Source organism: Bidens hawaiensis, unplaced genomic scaffold (assembly GCF_021521415.1).
Source record: "Bidens hawaiensis isolate Kalapana, Puna unplaced genomic scaffold, B.hawaiensis_p1.1 tig00001179_1, whole genome shotgun sequence".
In the NCBI taxonomy this organism is placed as follows: Eukaryota; Viridiplantae; Streptophyta; class Magnoliopsida; order Asterales; family Asteraceae; genus Bidens; species Bidens hawaiensis.
The window spans coordinates 3,596,298-3,618,662 of NW_027491068.1; the positions used below are offsets into that span (position 1 = coordinate 3,596,298).

At 42.0% G+C, this 22,365-nt stretch overlaps 3 protein-coding genes across 3 annotated transcripts; 1 reads left to right on the forward strand and 2 right to left on the reverse strand.

Moving 5' to 3' along the window:
• The first annotated feature begins 7,359 nt into the window (after positions 1–7,359).
• On the forward strand, positions 7,360–10,082 carry LOC143562874 (ATP-dependent Clp protease proteolytic subunit 4, chloroplastic-like). Its single transcript, XM_077050561.1, has 2 exons — positions 7,360–7,391; positions 9,490–10,082. Exon 2 carries the CDS (start codon positions 9,497–9,499, stop codon positions 9,971–9,973), a length of 477 nt encoding a protein of 158 aa, XP_076906676.1. The 5' UTR covers positions 7,360–7,391; positions 9,490–9,496; the 3' UTR covers positions 9,974–10,082.
• An 842-nt stretch (positions 10,083–10,924) lies between these two features.
• On the reverse strand, positions 10,925–12,637 carry LOC143562886 (pentatricopeptide repeat-containing protein At2g33760-like). Its single transcript, XM_077050569.1, has one exon. It carries the CDS (start codon positions 12,502–12,504, stop codon positions 11,053–11,055), a length of 1,452 nt encoding a protein of 483 aa, XP_076906684.1. The 5' UTR covers positions 12,505–12,637; the 3' UTR covers positions 10,925–11,052.
• Positions 12,638–14,871: 2,234 nt separating this feature from the next.
• On the reverse strand, positions 14,872–16,763 carry LOC143562897 (uncharacterized). The gene is made up of 4 exons (XM_077050579.1): positions 16,490–16,763; positions 15,481–15,577; positions 15,310–15,369; positions 14,872–14,963 (listed from the first exon to the last, which is right to left on the reverse strand). The coding sequence occupies exons 1-4, from the start codon at positions 16,729–16,731 to the stop codon at positions 14,883–14,885; spliced, it is 480 nt and encodes a 159-aa protein (XP_076906694.1). The 5' UTR covers positions 16,732–16,763; the 3' UTR covers positions 14,872–14,882.
• Between the last annotated feature and the right edge of the window lie 5,602 nt (positions 16,764–22,365).

Genomic DNA, 22,365 nt, shown 5'->3' on the forward strand with positions numbered 1-22,365 from the left:
TCCATGTTAGTAGCCAACCAAATAAACGGAACGTACACGGCCGTGAACGACACAATGGCCCTGTACCTCGCACAAGCAAAAACCCTTATGCGCGATTTTAATGATTGTAAAGTCATACACGTCAAGCGTAGCGAAAACAAATCTGCGGATGCGTTAAGCAAGCTTGCATCATTAGCCTTCACCCATTTGGGAAAGGACATCCGCATTGAACTCCTTGAAGCACCATCAGTCCCGCACAAGGAAATTTGTGTCATCCAAACCGGCACAGAAACGTGGATGACACCGATAATAAATTACCTTGCAGCGGGTATACTACCAGAGTCAAAAACACAGGCAAGAAAAATACGTTGTAAAGCATTAAACTATCAACTCACCGATGATATCCTTTACAGACGTAACTTTCTTGGCCCACTCTTAAGATGCGTGGACAACCAAGATGCTGACTACCTCCTAAGGGAAGTACACGAAGGCATCTGTGGAGTACACGCAGGTCCACGCGCTGTTGTAGCTAAGCTAAACAACGCGTGATACTTTTGGCCGGGGATGCATACGGATGCGTTGGCATACATCAGAAAGTGTAGGTCTTGCCAGCTCTACGCACCCAACACGCATCGCCCGAAGAATGAACTTGTTCCAGTCACCTCTTCATGGCCATTTCAGAAGTGGGCCATCGATGTGACAGGCCCATTTCCTACAGCAGCAGGAAACGTTCAGTTCCTAGTGGTAGCCATCAACTACTTCACCAAGTGGATAGAAGCAAAACCCTTAGCCCAAACAACCGCAAAACATATTAAAAAATTTATTTGGGAATTTATTATTTGTCGTTTTGGACTTCCACAGACTTTGGTGAGTGATAACGGCACCAACTTTGCTGACAAGAAGCTACAAAAGTGGCTGAAAGAACTTCAAATCACCCACACCTTTACCTCAGTGGCCCACCCGCAAGGTAACGGTGAGGTGGAAAGAGCAAATAAAAGCATCGTCGAAGGCATAAAGAAAAGACTCCTGGAACACAGATCCGGCTGGGTAGACGAAGTTCCACACGTCCTTTGGGCAAACAGAACGCTGAAAAAGGCCAGTACGGGAGAAACCCCGTTCAGCCTCACTTATGGCACTGAAGCCATGGTCCCAGTCGAAATTGGTTTGCCCTCACCAAGGGTCTTGATTCAGCCAGAAGACAATGATGCGGAAAGACGGTTAGACCTTATGCTAACCGAGGAACGCAGAGACTTAGCCGCAGCGCGTGAAGAAAACTACAAGCGACAAATGCAAAAGTACTACAACACGCGGGTAAAACTCTGCAACTTCAATGTAAGAGACTACATATTGCGTAACAACGAGGCTTCAAACCAAGAGCGCCCAGGAAAACTGGCACCGGTCTGGGAAGGACCGTACATTATCAAAGAAGTTTTGGGAAAAGGCGCATACCGGCTCGAAAGGCTCGATGGCACTCCTATCCCAGGAACATGGAACGGAGCTCAATTACGCAAATGTTACATGTAGATCAATTCCAAACTTGTAAAGAAAAGGCCTAGGGCCACTTCTAATGGAAATGATTCTCCTTTATCACATTGTGTTGATAGCCTTACCTTTATACTTATGAACTTCCCACACTGATATGCCGGTATTCACCGCATAAATATGGGAAGAAGTAAGTCGTAGCGTGTGGAAGGCGGCAAAACCCGCATAAACACATAAAACGGTAAAAATTTCTAAGGAAAACCTTCACGCAGGTCAGCTATAGGTGAAGTTTGGTCATCCCAATAAATGAAAGTGACGGTACTACCCGCACAATCATGATAGAGGAAACTGAACATTAACCTATTGGCAACCGCGCGTCGAAAGGTTAACTTATTCAAAACACTTAGAAAATTTCAAAGGAAAAGATGAGGAAAACTTCCACGCAGGTCAGATATAGGTAAAGTTTAGCCATCCTACTAAGTGAAAGTGACGGTCTTATCCGCACAATCACGAAAGAGGAAGCAAAACTTTAACTTATTATCTGCCACGTTGAAAAGTTAACTTATCTAAGTACTCAAGAAATTGCTAAGTTAAAACAAAATATGCGCGAAATAAACAAGGCAAGGCATTAACAAATAATCTTTATTCTATCAACATTCAAACATTACAAGAATTGCTGGGTACAAACCCGCATACAAGATTAGAAGTCTACAAACATAAAATCTACTCTAATGGTGGAAAGGGATCTAAAGTATCAAGCTTCAGGACCACTCCCACTTGGACCCGCACCATCAGTAGAGTGTGGCGGTTCAAGGAAAGCTTTGAGGATAGTTAGCCCATCATCAGCAGCAGCAATCTCGTTTACCTTCTCCACCACCGGATGCGGAAGGCGGCATACTGATTCACTGCTTGGTCATACGCAGCTTCAGTATCCACATTGTAAAGAGGGAAGTTGGAAGGCGGAATGCCTTGTTCAACAAACCCTAGACCAAGCAATAAGCCAGCCTTTTCCCCATCCTCATGAGAAGCGTTGAGGGCTGCGCTCATCGCATCGTCATATGATGTGTTCGTAAACACCCGATGCACAACCTAAAAAACAGAAGTATATATCAAAAACTCTTCTAAGGAATAGCGTAAAGAAATTGTGAAACTGCGCATACCTGAGACAACGCTTCTCGGAGAAGCCATTCCTTGGTAACCAGAGCCTCCTGGAGGGCAGCTTGAGCTTCATTACGGGCGCGTTCGGCTTCGTTCTTTGTAAGGTTGGCAAGCAACACATCTTTAGCTGCAGCCTCTTCGACGCCCTTTAGCTTACGCTCAGTGTAGTCAAGCACCCCCCTCTGGTCCAAGATCTCTTGGAGCTTCTTGGCATCTTCCATGGCCAAGGCATCATGAGCCTGCTGGAGCCTCTCTAATTTGGCTTTAAGTTCCTCAATCTCGATGCTTAGAGGCTCAGCAGCAGCTTCAGCCTTGGTGGCCCTCTCGGTAGCGTTCCGTGCAGTTTCCTTAGCCAACCGAAGCTGTTCATTACCAACTTGGGCGGCCTTGGAACGGGCCTCGAGACGAGCCTGAAATTCAACCTCAAGGGCCTTGAAGGTCTTCTCCTTCTCCGCAGCAACGGCGGAGAGCCTCCTGTTCTCCTCCAGGACAGCCCGCGCCTGAGCTACTTCTTGGATACGAGCTGCCTTTAACTTGTCGTTTTCACGACAAAGCAGCTCGACGCGCGGCTGCATCTGGGCTACGAGAATGCGGAGCTCATTTGTCAACCTACCCTCCTGGTAACTTGACATTGCTTCCCCCAGCGCCCCACTTGGGGCGGCGTGGCACGCCCACTCGACGCATTCCACAGGCGTCCGAAGGGTTGTTCCTCGGCGGATGTTCCATCGTGGAACATACACTTCATTGGAATCCGACACTGCAAAAGCAAAAAGCAGTTAGGAAAAGATGATAAAAAATATATATATAAAATAAAATAATAAAAGGCCAAAATAACCCTACGCACCTGTAGGGTCGACGACAGGCCTGTAGCCGCCAAACCCATCACCCGAACCTAACGGATATCCACCCAAGAGGTCAGGCAGATGGGAAGGAGGCAGAGATTGGCTTGACACCCCAACCCCGGACATACCTGAAGGACCGGCCGTAGTCGCCGGCGCCGGAGGAGGCATAGCGGAGGCCGCCGTGGTAGAAACCAACAGAGGTGAACTCACCGGAGGTGAACTCACAACCGCGGCCGCGGCTGTGGAAGAATCCACAGAAACACTCATCGCCGGCTCAGTGAAGGAATCAGTGAATATGGCACTGACAGCCGGCGGAGACGTCGTCACAGTTGGAACAGTTGGCTCAACCGGGTGAGCAACTGAACCAACAACTGAAGCAGGCGCAGTCGCCTGGGTCATCGCCTCAGGTAGGTTGACCAAACCTACCGTCATGGGTCCGGAGGTGCTCCTCCCCGCTCCACCCTGGAATGCGGTAGCATCCACGCCTGCACAAAGAAGATATATAAGTATAATGGCGGAAAGTTATGCAGTTAAGATAAAGGAAGTATACTTACGGGTCCTTTTGAGCTTGAAGGTGCGAACGGGCGGGGACGAACCCGATGGAGCCGGCCTCTTCGTACCGGTCACCGTCGTTGTCCTGGGCTGCTCGGAGGTGACAGCCGTTTCAACCTCCAGAGCAGTGGTCTCAACACCACCCGGGTTCCCCGCCGCCTCTTCACTCTCGGTCTCCGACTCAGACCGGTTCACTTGGTCGGCAGTGGAGGCTACCTTCGCCTTGCCCTTCCCGCCAGCAGCCTTCTTCTTCCGCACAAGAAAAGGACCATCTACGGATTCCTCATCAGAAGATGACAAGATTAGAGGAATTCCAAATGAGGTTTCAGCATTCAGAGGGCGAGGGTTAAATAGTCTTTTACCTGGCCGCGTGGCGCTCAGTATTTCGTGGCCTGGCGGGTAGGCCTCCACAAACCGATCCGCAGTCTGCGCAAGGATGGGCAACTCGTTCTCGTCAAGAGAACGAGTACCCAACCGAGCGGGACCGTCAGCTTCCCGCGGATGCAGGAGGGACTGCAGGTCATTTCCCTCTGAAATAAAAAGAAAAACAGTTAGAAATAACCTTAAATCAACAAAGAAGACGGAGCATACCGTAAGGGATAAAGTTCAAACCGTATTCAAGTACGATGGGAATCTGTGGCGCATCCGCCCCAGCATCCTTCCACACCCTGCTCATACCGAGCATCACCATCCCGGACTCCGGAAAACGGTAAACCGGAGTCTGGATCCGGGAAATCTTGGAGAACCATTCCGCCTCCTGGTAGTTGGAGGCGTGAAGGCTGGGGAGAGCTCTCCCGTTCTTAAATGTCATCGCTATAGGGACGACACGGGCACAGATGTAAAAGAACTCCCGCTTCCAAGACCGAAGACTGCGCTCGGTAGCGCAGATCTTCAAACCCTTGATCCGGGTGACCAGGGTGTACCAGCCTTGGATGCACCTCCAGGAGTAGAAAGTCATCAGGCGGTCGACTTGGGGATCCACGCCAAGAATGAGGCACACCCACTCAAAATGGCGGATCTTGGCGATCGCCATTGGGTGTACCTCGGTCAGGTGCACACCGTGTCTATCCAGAACACGGTATACAAACTTCGTCAACGGGAACCTAAGATTCCCATAGACGAAGAAGGCGGCATATACCCCTATTTTGCCCTTGGGGGCATCGTACACCGTCTGGTGTGGCTCCGGAAACTCAGGCTCGAACGGCTCGAGCATGAACTTCTGGACGATGTACCGGTAAAGCTCGATGGGAAGAGCACACTGGCATTCACCAGCAGTGCTCTTATCGTCCTTATCGGACGTATACGTCGGGTTCTCGACATACAAGTCAGACTCCTCGAAGGTAGCTTCTGGATCATGAGTAGACAACATGTTTTGGAAGTAAAGAACGATTTCAGAAGAATGCTCGACAGAAAGTTAGAGTATTCGCCGGAAATCGCTTAGAAGAAGAAGAAAGAAGTGAAAGTGTGGATTACCGTGAACCCTCTCCCCCTTTATATACTCATCGCAATGAATGCGATGAATTTAATGCGGAGGAGAGAGAAAAGAGCTGGTGCAATGAAACTATGACACGTGGAAAAAGCAAGATGGCAACAGCTGTTGACGGGGCGCGCGTCGTAAAATCCGCACCCACGCGCCCGAAAAATCGCGCCCACCCGCCTGAAAAAGCGTCTGGAATGACCATATACTGTCACATCGCCATAATTTCCTGCACGTTCTGACACTGTCAGAAGAAACCGTCGGACGACGTTTCAACAGTTTGAACTGTTCTTATCCTTTCACCAACTCTTCGAATTTCAAAAAGATTCAAAAAGATTCAAAAGTAAGCGGGACTATACCCCTTACCTTGGCAACCAAGTAACTATAAGACAGGTGCGAGTACAGTGTCAAGGCAAAACCCTTCACATACTTAGCACCCGCAGGGAATGGACGCCAAGAATACCTTGGAAGTAAGATAACTATAAGACGAGTGCGGGTACAGTGTCAAGGCGAAACCCTTCACATACCTAGCACTCGCAGGGAATTGAAACCAAGAAGGATCTTCTGGGCCATGCTTGCGGAAAGGGAAATAACATCCCCGCATAGCGGGAACGTTGAGAACTAGATTGTTTGAAGCTCCAGGATGGAATTGGTTTTTTAACATAATTGATCACTATGTTTAAAACTACCAAAACCTCGTGGAGAATCTACACAAGTGAAACTCAACGCTCCTGACTTGCGAGGAGGTTACACACCTACCCGCATCATACCCAAAGATCAAGCAGAAAAGTCAGGAATTTCTGCACGTGACATTAGGGAAACCGCGGGAAGAATCCCCACGGACAACCTTAAAACTAAATCCTTTTCAAAACCCCTTGCTTAAGTCCAAAGTTCACCTCACTTATTAACAATTCATGAGAAGAACATTGGACTGGGGGGACTTGAAGAGGTAGGTCCCAGCAGAGCCCAGTTGGACCCGCAAGACTCACCTTGAAGAGGGACGTCTGCGCAAGGACCAACTGGTTCCGCAGGACCCACCATGCTCAGAGATGAAGACCTTACGCGCAGTACGCCAGCTGTTCCCGCAGGGAAAGCCTCCCAATGGTGAAGTACCCCGCCTGTCCCCGCAGTTGCGGATACAAGCCATCAGGGAAGGCTACCCGCACTAATAGCAAGGCTACACGCACAAGGCACTAATTCTCAATAATTCAGTGTCACCTGAAGGAATGAGCAAGGCGGGAATACTCCCGCCCAAATGAGCCAGTCCGTATGCTTCTGGAAGATCTTTTGTACTATACCTGCCAAGGTATGGACAAAATAGACAAGGTCTGACCAAAGCAGCCCATGAACCAATCACAGGGTGACAGCTCACCGACAACAGTACGAGGAGGAGCATGCTCTAGTACTGTTTGTCACTATTAGCCGCTGCCTACTCACCAACCCTTGTCGTGGCACGCACATAGCCTTGTCACTATCAGCCGCTGCCTACCCACCAACCAGCATGGCACGTGCGTAGCCCATAGTTGGTAGAACAGGAATATTATACAGCTGGCTGTACCTGCTTGGAAACCTACCTTCGGCTATAAATACTCCAACACCTTGGAACGGTATCATCATCTTGTATCTTACCTTCACTAGCTATTTCTCTCAATATACACTTATATTCAGAGCAATCTAGTCTGATTCTCACGCCGGAGGGTGGTCACAAGGAGGAACCCCCCCTTTCTCAGTGACGAGCTCACGGTGTCTGTTTTGCAGGTCATCTGAAGAACATCCTTCTTTGCCGGACCTAACCCTCGTGGGAAACATTACTTAACCCCCAGATTATCCATAATCTGCCCGGGGTCACTTAGTGTTTCTTCAATCAGGCTTTTTATTAATTCCACTGGTGGCTCTCTCAGGTACTCTTTAATTTCTACCAGTTTATTATAGTATAGTTATAACTATTTTTAGGCTTGTAACAAAACTGATATTTATAAGCCGAGCCCAGTTTGCCGTAACAAAACTGATATTTATAGTATAGTTATAACTATTTTCTACCAGTTTGCTGGTAGATGGGCCGTGCCCAGTTTGCCGTAAGGTTTGTTTGGATTCTTTTGGCGAGCATGCAGTTCACTGCAAAGAGTTGCCTGGGTTTAAGTACAGGCATGATTTGGTGAGGGATGTTCTATGCGATGTTCTTAAACGAGCCGGAATTTCGGCTAAAAAGGAAGCCCCCGTAAACTTTCTTACGGATCCTCAAGAAGGATATCTACATTACGACCCGCCGATATTCTTGTTTTTGGGTGGGTAGGGGGAAAACACGCTTGTGTCGACCTCACAGGAGTGTCCCCTCTTGTTGGGATTAGGGACACTGGATTTGTAGCAGGCCAGGCAGCATTGAAGGCGGCATCGGGCAAGGTTGCTAAACACGAGAGAGCTTGTTTGGAGAATCAACACGTGTTTATCCCCTTCGCCTTTGACACTTTTGGTTTCTTAGCTCCTGATGCCGTGGACCTTTTGAATAGGGTTCAGAAAGTTGTGTATAGTAACGTATCAGCCCATAAGAATCAAAACTTTGTTTTTAGTCGGATTGGGTTTGCTATCCAAAAGAGGGTTGTGGCGCAGCTTGTTGCCCGCTTACCTGCCACTTCATTGTAAATCGTTTGGATGTTTCTATGAAGTCCCTAATAATTCTGAAATTAAAAAAAATATATATTTATAAGGCTATGTGTAGTGGAGGCCCAACAAAATGTGGCGTTTTGTGACACGTGTCAGCAAAATGTGGGTTTTTGTTTTACGGGCGTAGTGGTGTTGTAGCCCCTATATATATCACACACATTTGAACATGACTGAGCTAACACCATTTAAAAGTAAAAGTGGGCATCAATCTAGGCTACATTGTAATGAGGGATATTTTAAGTTCATAAAGCTAGCTAATTTGTTATTACTAGAGAATTTTCAGTGAATATATAAGCGAACGAACTTAACCAAGTTAGAAAAAAAAAACCAACGTTCATGAACAATAATGAACGAACTGGACATGTGTTCATGTTCGTTTGTTTTAACTAAATGAACAAAAATTGTGTTCATGTCTGTTCATTTATTTAATAAGTGAACTTCCCGCTAAATGGTTCACAAAGTGTTAACGTGAACGTTCGATTCGTTTACAGGCCTAATTAAAATGTTCTTTTTGGTCATTTATTAATTCTGTCAATAATAAATAGTATGCAAAATTGGGTGTAGATTTGTCCTATAAGGGGTGTTTGGTAATTGGCATCAATTAATGAGTTTTTAATGGGGTAGATAATATCAGTTTATAGTGTTAGGTTATAGTTAAACTGATTTTGATTATTTGATTGGATGTCAATAACCAGTTTAGGAGTAGCTCTGTAGCTGCAACAAAACAGATATCTAGGCCTGTATACGAACCAGAATGTTCGTGCTCATTAATTTAACTTTAACCGAACAAGCGATCAAACACAAACTAAACGAACACGGTTTCTTTGTTCATGTTCGTTCATTAAGAAAATTAATGTGTTTGTGTTTGTGTTCGTTTTGTTCGTTAACAGTATAAACGAACAGTTCATGAATGTAAACGAACGAACATAACTGAACATAGGTGAAATAACATAATTGAGCTAAAAGCAAATATATGTACAAGTAAACAACAATGTGTTGGGCCTAAAAATTTAAAGAATATATTAGCGAACGTAAATGAACTAACCTAAACAAACATAAAATAATGAACATAAATAAATGAACGCAAAGAACGAGCATAAAAAAATTTAAATGTATAACATTCACGAACATAAATGAACGAACAACATGTGTTGATGTTCGTTCGTTCAAGTAAATGAACAAAAATGCTTGTTCATGTTCGGTTGTTTATTAAATAAACGAACATAAACAAACTTCCCGCCCTAACGGTTCTGTTCATTAAAAGGCCTACTGATTTTTAAGGAACTTATTTTATGCCCGTTTATTATGAACTAAACATGTTATTAAATGTTCAAACAGCTCTTCAATGGCTATTTATGATGCTCTAAAGCTAGTGAGGGCTGATGTTTCAACAATTGCACTTGGTATATCAGCATCAACCGCTTCCTTAATTTTAGGTGGTGGAACGAAAGGTAAACGTCTTGCAATGCCTAATACAAGAATTATGATCCACCAACCACTCGGTGGTGCAAGCGGACAGGCACTAGATGTTGAGATTCAAGCACGAGAAATGATGCATAATAAGGAAAACGTGACAAGAATAATAGCAGAGTCAACTGGGAGAACTTATGAACAAGTTCAAAAGGATATTGATAGAGATAGATATATGTCTCCTATTGAAGCGGTTGAATATGGGATAATTGATGGGGTTATAGATCAAGATTCTATATTCCCACTTGAGCCCGTACCAGATCGCGTTAAACCTACACTTAGTTATGATGCGATTAGCAAAGATCCGGAGAAGTTTTTGAATCCTGATATACCTGATGATGAAATTTACTAGGTGGGAGGTGACTAGTGGATGAAGACAGTTTTATAGTATATCTTTCTTTGCTTGTTTTATGGTTACTATAATTTGTTACTTTTGAGATTAGATGGTTCATTTTTCTTTGTTAAAACTATTGTATTCTCAACACATTTAGACTATTTTCATATTGTGCAAATTTGTTATTTAGATAAAGCCAAAATCCTTTTTGGAAAATTAACCGAACCGCACCATACCAATACATTGCTAACCAGGATATGGTAAAACGCAGCCAACACTGGGCATGTGTTCATTTAGGGATGTAATGAGCTGAGCCCAAGCATGACTAGGCTTGAGCTCGGCCCATTTAACTTGCGACAACTTGAAGTCGTCTGGTTTCAAGCGATATTTCTAACATCGAGATCGACTTGTGTGTAGGTTGTTAAGCTCGAACTCGGGTCAGACTCGGCTCTTTCATTGTTTATTAATTAGTTTGTACGCATTTATAATTATTTTTTATTTTTTTAATTATAATTTTTATACATCACATAACATATGTTATTTTATTTTGCAAAAAAATTATATTTAATATATTTAATAAAAATTATATAATTATTAGGCTCGTGAGCAGCTCGATAAGTGAAGCTCTGGATGGTACTCATTTATTAAATACACTTATTTGCTCGTTTAAGCTAGGTTCAAGCTTTTAGTGAGCCGATCTTGAGTATCTCTAGCAACTTGGCTCATTTATATTGTGTCCTTCAAGAGAGTTAAAGGTAGAAATTCAATGGAAACTGGATTCGAACCTGAGATATTTGTTAGAAGTGTTCAAGCACTTACAACCTTGAAAAGGCAAAAATCTTGAATAATTGTTACAAAGGCAAAATCTTGAATAATTGTTACAACAATAGCCAATGTTTCTTTCTTTATAACTCAAAAGAACCAAAGATGATCTACAATTCTACATACACACATGCCAAACCGGCGTTTGCCATTCTTCGGTCACAAACCCTTTACGTTTGAGTTGTGACCTTTTGAAGTCGACCCCTTTTCTAACCCGTATGTCCTGAGTTTTACATAAACGTGTTCCAATCCGATCCACATCAAACCCATGGCCATCACCAGTAATCCAAACACGAGCAAGATCCATCTTCAAAATGATGAAACCGAAGCTTATCACGAACAATAATCTTCCGTCTAGTCACAACCGAAATAAACTTAATTGCCACGTGGCAATCTTCACACACCCTAAGGTTCTTCACAATCCTTATAACCGACCCCTCTCTAGTTTTCAAAAGCCCAAACGCTAATGCAAGCTTCTCACTATGATATCTAAGTGCATGCGCTCTTTCTTCATCTTCCACCTCATGCATAACCGACTCAAATGCTGGTGTATAACCCACTTCCCGACATCTCTCCATTAACTCGTCTAAATACTTGTAAATTGTATCGGTTTCAGGGTGTGACACATCAGCCATACTAAACATATACGTCTTGTTATCAACTTCTATGGTGGAATATCCAACTTGTTTCTTTAAACCCTTTTCAATCATCACATTTCTAACCATCTCAACTCGGTCCATCTGGCCCGCCATTGCATATACATTCGATATTAACACAAAATGGCCCGGATGATGAGGCTCAATAGCTAAAAGATTCTCAGCTGCTATAACACCAAGAGTTACATTTTTATGCATCTTGCAGGCTCCAAGCATTGCGGTCCATACAGCTGCATTAGGTTTGATATCATTCATACTTTGAATATGTTGATATGCCTCGTTTAACAGCCCTGCGCGTCCTAGCATATCAACCATGGAAACATGATGCTCGATTCTAGGGGCAATTTGGTAATTTTGTATCATGCTAGCATAAGCAAGCTGACCTTCAGACACTAGTCCAGCATGAGCACAAGCGGATAAAACAGCAATAAATGTTACGGAATTCGGAGGTGGGCCATGTTTCATAAGATGGAAGATCTTCATTGCTTCATTACCATAACCATGCATACCATAAGTTGATATCATGGCTGTCCAAGTAATAACATTTTGTTGATTTAATGAATCAAACACTTCTCTTGCTTTTATCACATCTCCACATCTACCATACATGTTAATCAACGAAGTCCCAATCGTAGTATTCACACGTAAACCGTTAACATTAATATACTCATGAACCCACCGACCCAACCCGAGATCACCCAACTGAGAACACGCAGCCAACACAGTCACCATCGTCACCGAATCAAACTCCATACCCGCCTCACGCATACAATTAAACAACCCAATAGCCTCCTCAGCAAGCCCATTCTGCTCGTACCCAGAAATCATCGCGTTCCACGCAACCAAACTTCTCTCAGGCATTTCATCGAACACCTGGCGTGCAGCCCCCAACTCATTACATTTCGTGTAAAAACTAACCAAAGCAGCCTGAACAAACAAATCCAACCCATACCCACAAACAATCACATGACAATGAACAGTTTTACCAATCCCAAGAGCAGACAAATTAGCACAAGATTTTAACACAGCTGTAAATGTGTGATTTGAACACTCTGTTTTGCAAGCTAGCATGTGTTGGTAGAATATGAGTGAGTGGTGGTATAAACTGTGGTGGGTTGAGGTTTTGATAAGTGAACTGAAGAGGAATGAGTCTGGGTTTGGGGTTGAGTGTAGGATTTGGTGGGTGTATTGGATTGATTGAGTGGTGCAGGTGGATGTGATGAGTTTGGTAATAAGTGGGAGTGAGGTGGTTTTGCCGGAGATGATGATCTGAGCGTGGAGTTGTTGCAGGGGTTTGATACGGCGGCCGGCGAGGAGGAGGAGGTGGTAGAGAGATAACCGGCGGTGGTGGTGGTGATTGTGATGAATCATTTGCATCATATTCAAATATGAAATGTTATATATAGGATATAACATGGAAGAGGTATGCTATAATTACGTCATCCCGTCTGATTTAATGTCATATGACCGTCTATAAAATGCTTGATCGTCTTGATAAAAAAAAAAGTCAAGTTTAAAACTTATTGGTTAGATTGATCTATATCTGGACGACCATTCTGACCATAAATGGTCAAACTTTGAAAATTTTGGTTCAAGCGGTTGTCTGACCTCTATTCGGACGCGTTTGAAACAGTTTAGAATAAGATGCTAGATAACATGTATATAGATGGCCCCCTTCCATAATAGCATTTTATAGATTAGAATATATGGTCTAATTTCTGATTGCTCGAGTAGCCTATGGTATTAGTGTCATTGACACTTTGGTAGGGCGGTAAGGTGGTTAAGGTGTAAAATTGAAAATCTAAGGGCTCAGCCCTTGAAAAGTTTAGCATTTAGGCGTTAAAATAAAAGGTTGGGTCTTTTTCCACCCTATGCGATATCCTACAATTCTAAAATAGATATGAAGATCTTTATTACAAGAAGGTTTATGTCTAATAAGAATGTAAAATCATAGTGTGTGTGTAGAGAGATGTATTAGTGAAGTGATCTATGGAGATTAAATAAGACAACACTAAGGACATGAGTTATGGAATTGTGACAGGGTGCGAGCCACAACCACGGTGGCAGAGCGGGTGCGACACACCACCAAACAACAACCTAAACTCCTAAAGGAGAGCGCGAGGGCAAGGGCATGGTCTCTCGAGCAAGCATGAGGTTGTTTTTTTAATTAGTTAATTATTAAACCAATCATTTATCTTCACCTAACCCCACAAGTAACTATAACCACGTTTCATATTTCATCTCATCATAGCACATTCAACTTTGTGTGAAATGTGAAAGCCTCACTATCTACCTATCATCTACGTGGCTCATATGCGGCCATTTCACATCTCACCTCAAAACTCAAATATTTTCCTCCTATTATGAAATCTAATCCCTTCAAGAGTCAAATTCCTACTTCTAAAATTTGTTCGAACATCACAGCTCTATCAAAATCAGGATCATACACCTCACCATCTCAAGCAAAATCTAAAGTTTAGATCTTCAGACGTTTGATTGCAACCTCATGATCATTCTGTATTTTCTTATGCAGAAGAGCATGATTGATGAACAAATCCAATATATATATATATATATATATACACAATCTACCTTCATACCCACAACAAAAACTACATAGAGGCTTCTATTTGAACCCATAAGCAACTAGTGACCAGATATAGTTTTTGTTAAAATTAAATGAGCTCCAGCCAACTGAGTTTAGGGGCGTAAACGAACAAGGCAATTCGTAAGCCACTGGTGATCAGATCGCTAAAAGCTCAAACTCATAATAAATGATCCCCTGCAAGCCCAAGCTTCACATATCGGTCTTGACTAGATTTGGGAAACTAAATGAGCTTAAACAAGGTTATTATTTATATAAATTTTGTGTAATATAAGAGATTTATATCAACATAGTAATTCTTGTATATAAAATTATGATAAAAATGATTAAATAGCATATATTATGATACTTATAAAATTTATAATAAGAAATATAAATGCAGATAATTATAATCTATACAATTAAAATAGTTAAATAAAATAAGTCAAGCCTGAGCTTTAGAAGGAATTCTAACTTCTAAATAAGCAAAGCTCGAGCTCTCCTAAGTTAAGCAAGCCAAACTCAAGATTAGATAAGCCGGCTTGTTTACACCCCTGTTTGAGTTTTAGACCTCTCATTTTTCTGTTCCCCACATAGGCAAAAATAGATTTACCTCATTCACTTGATGTGTTTGAAATTGCAAAGACAACAAACTCAAATTTAGCATCATAAATGTCAATTCCAGCAACTCATCATTGAACCAACAGAACAAAAGAAACATAGTCACACGGAAGCAAACAAACAGCCGATTACACCTACGAAGCGATTCGATATGGTACCAAAATAAGGGTTTGTCGTTTTCCTAAGAAACATTGATCAAAATAGATGCACGCCTGCCTACTTAGGCTAGATACGACCGGTTAGATCATTTGATCTGGTCAATGATGTCAGATATGACAGCATCCATGTCCAATGCCTTCATAGGTGCAAATGGTCGTTTCATATCCTGCACATAACAAAATAATATAAGGATTCCGGTTGACCTGCTAGCATGCTTTGTCCAACGTCCATTTATAAAATTTCAGTAAACTAATAATGTGCTGGTTACGAATGCAAATAAACATATCTTGATAGTAACAGTCATATATTAAATACAAAAATCTAAGAGATCTGTGACCCTTAGCTAAAGTTTTTATTCAATGTGTTTAATGACAAAGCACAAACCAAATCAACCCATTCATAAACAGGTCAAACACTTATAACATATTAAAAGTGGATCTATTCCTATAAGTAAAGAATAATGCGTAATAGCAAGAAAAATGAATATGAACAAAGATCAGTGATGAGATTACCAGAAGACTTATAAACGTTTTGCCGCCTTCTTCTCGCACTTCAAAGCATCCCCTTCTTGGCTGCAAAGAAAGGAATCTAATTATATAAAACGTCACAAGCATAACGGCCCATCTTGACCATAACTGGAATAAATTCATGGAAAAACAAAATGGGTTTAACAAAAATAATACCTTATCTGGGTTGACAATCACATTAATGCCAGATATAGCGTTCTCCAAACCAAGTTTAACCTTAACAGCCCTCACTTTAAACTGGTTGCACTGTTTGCTGTCATACAAAAAAAGTATGGTTTCCATACATCATTATATTGCCTTCGTAAGTACTCAAATAAAGAGATTTCAAAAAAGATGATAAATATTCCAATATTGATCAACTTTTAATCACGTTTTATAGAATTAATAACTGAGCTAGATGTTTGTAATCATGCTACTTAAAGACTTTCGTTTAATTCTGGCATAAACATAAATTTATGCCTTGAATATGCTTGCAAAGTGTTCATTTAAGCTCGTTTTAAATTGGTAAAGTTTTACAAGTGTCACGCGCTTTGACCCGTTGGTTAACTTGAGTTGACTAAACGAACCCAAATGCAGATTTCTTTTACACAAATCAACTTATTTGCCCAAATTTCTTTGACCCGAAATAACCCATATTTCTTTGACCCTAAATTACCAATTTACCCAACATCCTTTGACCCAAATTAACCCCTTTACTCAAATTTCTTTGACCCATTTACCCAAATATATTTGACCCAAATCAACCCATTTAACCAAATTTCTTTGACCCAAATTAAACCATTTACAAAAATATTTGACCCAAATTAACCCACTTACCATATTTCATGACCCAAATCAATCCATTTACCAAATATCTTGACCTAAAATCCCAAATTAACCCATTTGCCCAAATCTTTGACCCAAATCAACCCGTTTACCCAAATTTCTTTGACCCAAATCACCCCATTTGCCATCAAGAACCAAAATCAGTCTCCAAATGTCAAGTATCAAGTAATCTAACCACATTTCACTTCTTTTGTTCAAACTAACAACCAAAAGTTTCTATCTTGTTTCTTTAAACAACAAAATACAGTACAAAACCTTGCACATTTCATAATCTTTTCTTCATCAAACTAACCATCAAAGCTTCTATTTAGTTTTCTTAACTGAAAAGCAATAAACATACCAGTGCTCAATCACAACAGTCTTGGACCCATTTTCAACCGGCGCAGCTGCTTCAGTTGTTGTTTCAGCTGCTTTTGACTCCGGCTGCTTCTTCTTGGGACTCACTTTAGCCTTCTTGGTCTTCGGCTTCGGCTCAACCACCGGCGGCTTGGCTTGAGTGGCTAGGCGCGGTGACTTGCGGGTGACTCTGGTTGTGTTGTTATCATCGGAAGGTTTTTCGGCGGTTTTTCGCTTCGGTGCCATTGATTCTGAAAGTGAAAACCTAAACTTTTTTTCTTTTTGGAAGTAATAATAACAATAATAATAATAACAATAATAATAATAATAAAATGTATTATTCAAATAGTGGCGTTTGGGATAAGTTGCTAGCCACTACTTTGTCTTGTCTTGTTTTGTTTTCCCGCTCTTTTTTTATTATTATTTTGTATTTGGTTTTAGTTGTGTATGACTGTGTATAGATAGGATGTGACAATTGAGAGTTATTATCTATATCTATGCTATATATAAAACATGAGTTAGGGACCTCTTAAATTTTGAAAGGTATCAAACTTAATGCTTTATATACAACACATAATGCATAAAAAATATAAAACTTAAAATTAAGTCTTTACAACTTTCTTTTTTTTAACATATACTTACAACTTTAGTCCTTCAACTTCATTACCTTTTTTGTAAAATTTAATAATAGTTACATGCATGCCCCTTAAGTCAAAACCAACTACCTCACGACTTTTTAAGGGCATAACTTTTTCACACGTTAATGTTTTTTTCAAAAAAAATACATCATAAAAACGAGCATTTTATTCTCTTTGATTTGAGTATGATATTGCTATAGTTTTTTTTTTGTTTTAAAACGTTAACATGTTACGCGCTTACGATTTAGAATTGATTAACAGGTCGAGTCTTGTGAGATCAGTTCATTTGTAAAAGTACAATAGGGTCGGAATGAGTCAATACAAAAAAAATGGTTAATTTGGTTCGGGTTCGAGTATAAAGGGGCCAGGTCAGAACGATGTCGAGTCAGAACATGTTTGGGGCCAAAACGGATTGGTTTAAAAAAATGATGTATTTCAAAGTAATGTATATTTAATGTTTTCCTTTTGATTTTCGTTACAAGTTACGCAGATACCGTTGTTGAAATATACCGGGGCCGATAAATACGTGTCCAGTCCCACGTAGCACCCGACACTGTTAATCGCCATGAAATACACGCGTGGTGTTGGTTAAGCATGTTCCAATGTCGGTAACGTGCATTCCCACCGAGTTACGCGTGTTCAATATTTGATAACACGCAACTGGCTTTGCACGAGTTACGCGGTCCAATTTTAGGTTACGTGTGCACTGTCACCAGGTGACGTATGCACCGACACGGACTATGCGTTCACTGTGAAGTTGCGCGAGCCCCCGCTGCATCATGCGGGCACCCAGCTAGTATAATATAATTAAAGAGTTTGGTGCCGCAAAGTCCCGATTGGGCGACTTTGCAGAACCTTATTGATAGTAATTTTTTATTTTTGTTTTTTTAGTTTCGGCCGTAAAGAACGTAATGAAAACTTACCAAATGTGAATTTTAGTTTTGTTCCTTTTCATTATTTTGTTTTAGTTACAATACCGTACCGAAAGCGATTGAAACCAACCGAATTCGCGTAGACTCACTGTGCTTTGTTTTAGTTCTAGTACCATAACGGAAACGACCGAATGATGATTTTTGTTTTTTAGTTCCGGTACCATAACTAACATGACGAAAACGACTAAATTCACGTAGACTCAACCGCTTCAACGCCTGAGATCGATAACGGTCGGATTTTACAAATGATCAAGTTTTACCGGCCGACACCACACCATTAGTCCACCCCAATTTTTATAAGTTTATTGTTTTATTTTTGTCTCAGTTCTGATACAATAACGCACGTAACTGCACCCGGCCGAATTCAACTCGACTTACCGTATCAACACTTGTGTTTTACTACTACCCGTGTTTTACCGACTTACTCGATGCGTTCGGAAAACAACACTAGTTAATAAATAAAAAAAGAGTACCTCAAGCGAGTTGCAAGAGGGCCGAAGGTACAAATATTCCAAGAAGACAAATAGCAAAGCAAACTAGCAACATTAAGCAAGTTACACTAGCAACTTCATGAAATTTAATTGGCATCGTGTCTTCTTATACAAACTTTCTCATTTAATTTTGTTTTTAATTCAAGAGTAGGTAAAAAAATGTGTCTTAATGTTTAAAATCGTGTGTTTTAGTTGGTTATATCTATCGAACACAGTTATTTTGTTTAGTTTTATGATTACAGGTGTTTGGAGCTTAAATGCATTAATTTGGAGCATTTAGGATGATGAGGAATCGAGTTATGCATAAAAGGAAGCAATCGGAGATTCGGAGGGTCGAAATGACGAACGCTCATCAAGAAAATGAAAAATAAAGAATTTGGTGTTAAGTCCACCGTAAGCTACAGTGGCTCCACCATAGCTTACACTTGAGGTTTTGGAAAAATGGCCGTAAACTTTCCGTAAAGCAGAGACCGACCATCGTAAGGGTGAAGTTAGCGTCAGTTACGATGGAGCGCTACGTTGGCTCCACCGTAGCTTACGGTTGACTTGACGGACAATGTCGGTTTTTTGGGGTTTTTTTATCATATTTAAGCCCGGTTTAACCTTAGGTTGACATATCTTCATCAAATTAATACATTTCAATCATAAATTCATCCATGGATTCAAGATTCCAACCATGTCACACCCGGCCCTGAGCGGCGGAAACAGCCGGGCGCGCGCGAGTGGGGATTGATAATTAAGCACGGGCCATTGCAAACATTCAAAGATTTTCATTGCGCGTGAAATGTTTAATACAATACATTACATTGTTTAAAAATTACATAAAAACATCCAAGTATAAAACTGTTGAAGATTTCCAAGCCATATCCCCTTGCGCGGTGGGAACAACCACGCGCATCGAAGGGATAGAACTAAAATCTTCCAAAAAGCTGGTTTTAGATGTTCAGCGTGAGGTGCTCTAAGTGTGACTCCATGCGCTACCTAATTATCTCCTGAAAGACACGTAAAAACATTTGAATCAGTATAAACTGAGTGAGTTCACAAGTTTTAGTAACTTGATAAATCGTATTGCATCATAACCATTCTGAAACATAATTCTGATAGCATCATTAAAACACATGCTTGGTAAAAACATAGTTCTATCAACATAGTCTGATAAAATCGTTCCGCGGGTTACGCGCGAACATTTCTGGGAACTGTGCTCGTCTGTGTAAGTGGCGCTGCCACTACGAGCTAAAATAACGTATTACCGTCCCGCGGGTTACGCGCGAACGTTTCAGGAAAATGTGCTCGTCCATGCAAAGTGGCGCTGCCACTACGAGCTAAAATAATGTATTATCGTCCCGCGGTTTACGCGTGGACATTTCTGAAAAACCGTGCTCGTCTATGTAAGTGGCGCTGCCACTACGAGCTAAAATAACGTATTACCGTCCCGCGGGTTACGCGCGGACGTTGTGCCGGAAAACAAGGCGCTCGTCCATGCAAAGAGGCGCGACCCCTACGAGCGGGCTCAAACCCATAGTACTGCCCCATGACCATACTAGGCACTCGTCCATGCAAAGAGGTGCGACCCCTACGAGTGGGTGGATCAAACCAGCAGTCCCTACCCTTAGAGTTCCAATGGTAAAGTGATCACTTACTCGAGTTCTAGCGCACATACATCAAAAACCTTAGATAACCGTTCGCATTGCTCATCATGTAATATAATTTAACCACATAATCGCTTGCATAGCTTGTAAGTATACCATGATAAAAATGTAATTTAAACACGTGTCCCTCGCCCCGAAAACAGGTTAAAAACAGTGAAAATAGTGAAAATAGTGAAATGGGGGCTGTGAGACTCACCTGTGGTTCTTGTTAAAGGATTAATCGAGATTCGGGTTTTCTTGGTGTTGGCCTCGGAATCGAAGGTCTAGAATACGATTAAATAACAAGAAATCTATATTAAGATCAAGATATAAGGGTTGGAAAGTAGATCTCAAGGTTATAATCTCGGCTTACCTAGTAACAGGAACGGAATTGAAAATCAAATAGATGCTTGGGAGATGATTCAGGGCAGATTTGCAGTTTTAAGAGAGAAGTTTGAAGTGTGTTGAGTGATAATTTTAGGTTACATATTTATAGGCAAACTCAATGGAACACAATCCCTTGATTTAGGGGATTGTAATCTTTTCATATCTAGGTGTGATGATGATAAAGTATGGAAAGTATTATTATTTATTCAAAAGTGGAGGAGTGGGTAAAAGATTCTGATTTTCGCAGGACATGCAGGTCTGTGGTTGGTGAGAGTAGGGTGGCTGATAGTTGACTGTTCATGCCACAGTGTGCTTTTGCCAGTGCACAGTAAAAAGTAGAAATTTTCTGAAACACGTTACTGTTTTCTTTTGGGCGGGAATAATCCCCTTTATTCTGAAGAATACTGTGTTTTGTGCGTGTAACCTTGCGCGTACAGCCTTATGCGTGTAGGATTCTGCGTGTAGAATGTTTCTTTGCTGCGGGTAGGTATGTAACCTTCTCGCAGTCAGGGACATTGAGTTTTATTTGTAGATCCTCCAAGTGGTCTTGGTATTTCAACATAGTGATCAGTTATGTTGAAGTCAATTCCATCTTGGAGCTTCAGACAAACTAGCTCTCAATGTTCCCGCCATGCGGGGAGGTTAGTTCCCTTCCGCACGCGCATAAACGATTTAGGGTGCACCCGCCTTAGCATCATGCGTGACGGTCAACCCATTAGACATCATAACGTTAAGGTACATGAAAACATAAAGCCAAAACATTCGCGCATGGCGCATATAACATATGCCCACGCTGGTTCTTAACATGGTGCGCTCGCGCAGGGCGCACATAACAAATGCACGCGCTGACTAACATGGCGCGCTCGCGCAGGGCGCACATAACAAATGCACGCGCTGACTAACATGGCGCGCTCGCGCAGGGCGCACATAACAAATGCACGCGCTGACTAACATGGCGCGCTCGCGCAGGGCGCACATAACAAATGCACGCGCTGACTAACATGGCGCGCTCGCGCAGGGCGCACATAACAAATGCACGCGCTGACTAACATGGCGCGCTCGCGCAGGGCGCACATAACAAATGCACGCGCTTAATATTTACAATCACCTAATTATTAGGTTGATTACTTAGCTTAAGGGTTTGGGAATTTACCGGTTGTCACATTCTCCCCTTGTTAAAACGAATTTCGTCCCGAAATTTAGGAGACGTTGCTGGCAGAAGCCATGCTCTGAAAGAGGTGTGGGTATTTCATGCGCATCTGATCTTCTCTTTCCCAAGTGAATTCAGGCCCACGCCTCGAGTTCCATTGAACCTTTACTAACTTGATTTTGCTTCTGCGTAACTTTTGTTCTTTCCAATCGGTTACTGCTATGGGTTCTTCTACGAAGTGCAGCTGTTTGTCAATATGAATTTCTTCCAACGGTAAAATCAACGTTTCGTCAGATAAACACTTCTTGAGGTTGGATACATGAAACGTATCATGAACTCTACTGAGTTCGGCGGGTAGACGGAGTTTATAAGCAACTGGACCGATCCTCTCCAGGATCTCAAATGGTCCAATGTAGCGCGGATTTAGCTTTCCTCGCTTACCGAAACGGGGGACTCCCTTCCATGGAGAGACTTTCAAAAGTACTTTATCCCCTACTTGAAACTCCAACGGTTTCCTTCTCATATCAGCATAACTTTTCTGTCTGTCGCGTGCTGCCTTAAGGCGATCCCTTATCTGAAAAATCTTGTCTGTTGTTTCTTGGATCACTTCTGGACCAGTCATTTGCTTGTCGCCCACTTCAGCCCAACACAGTG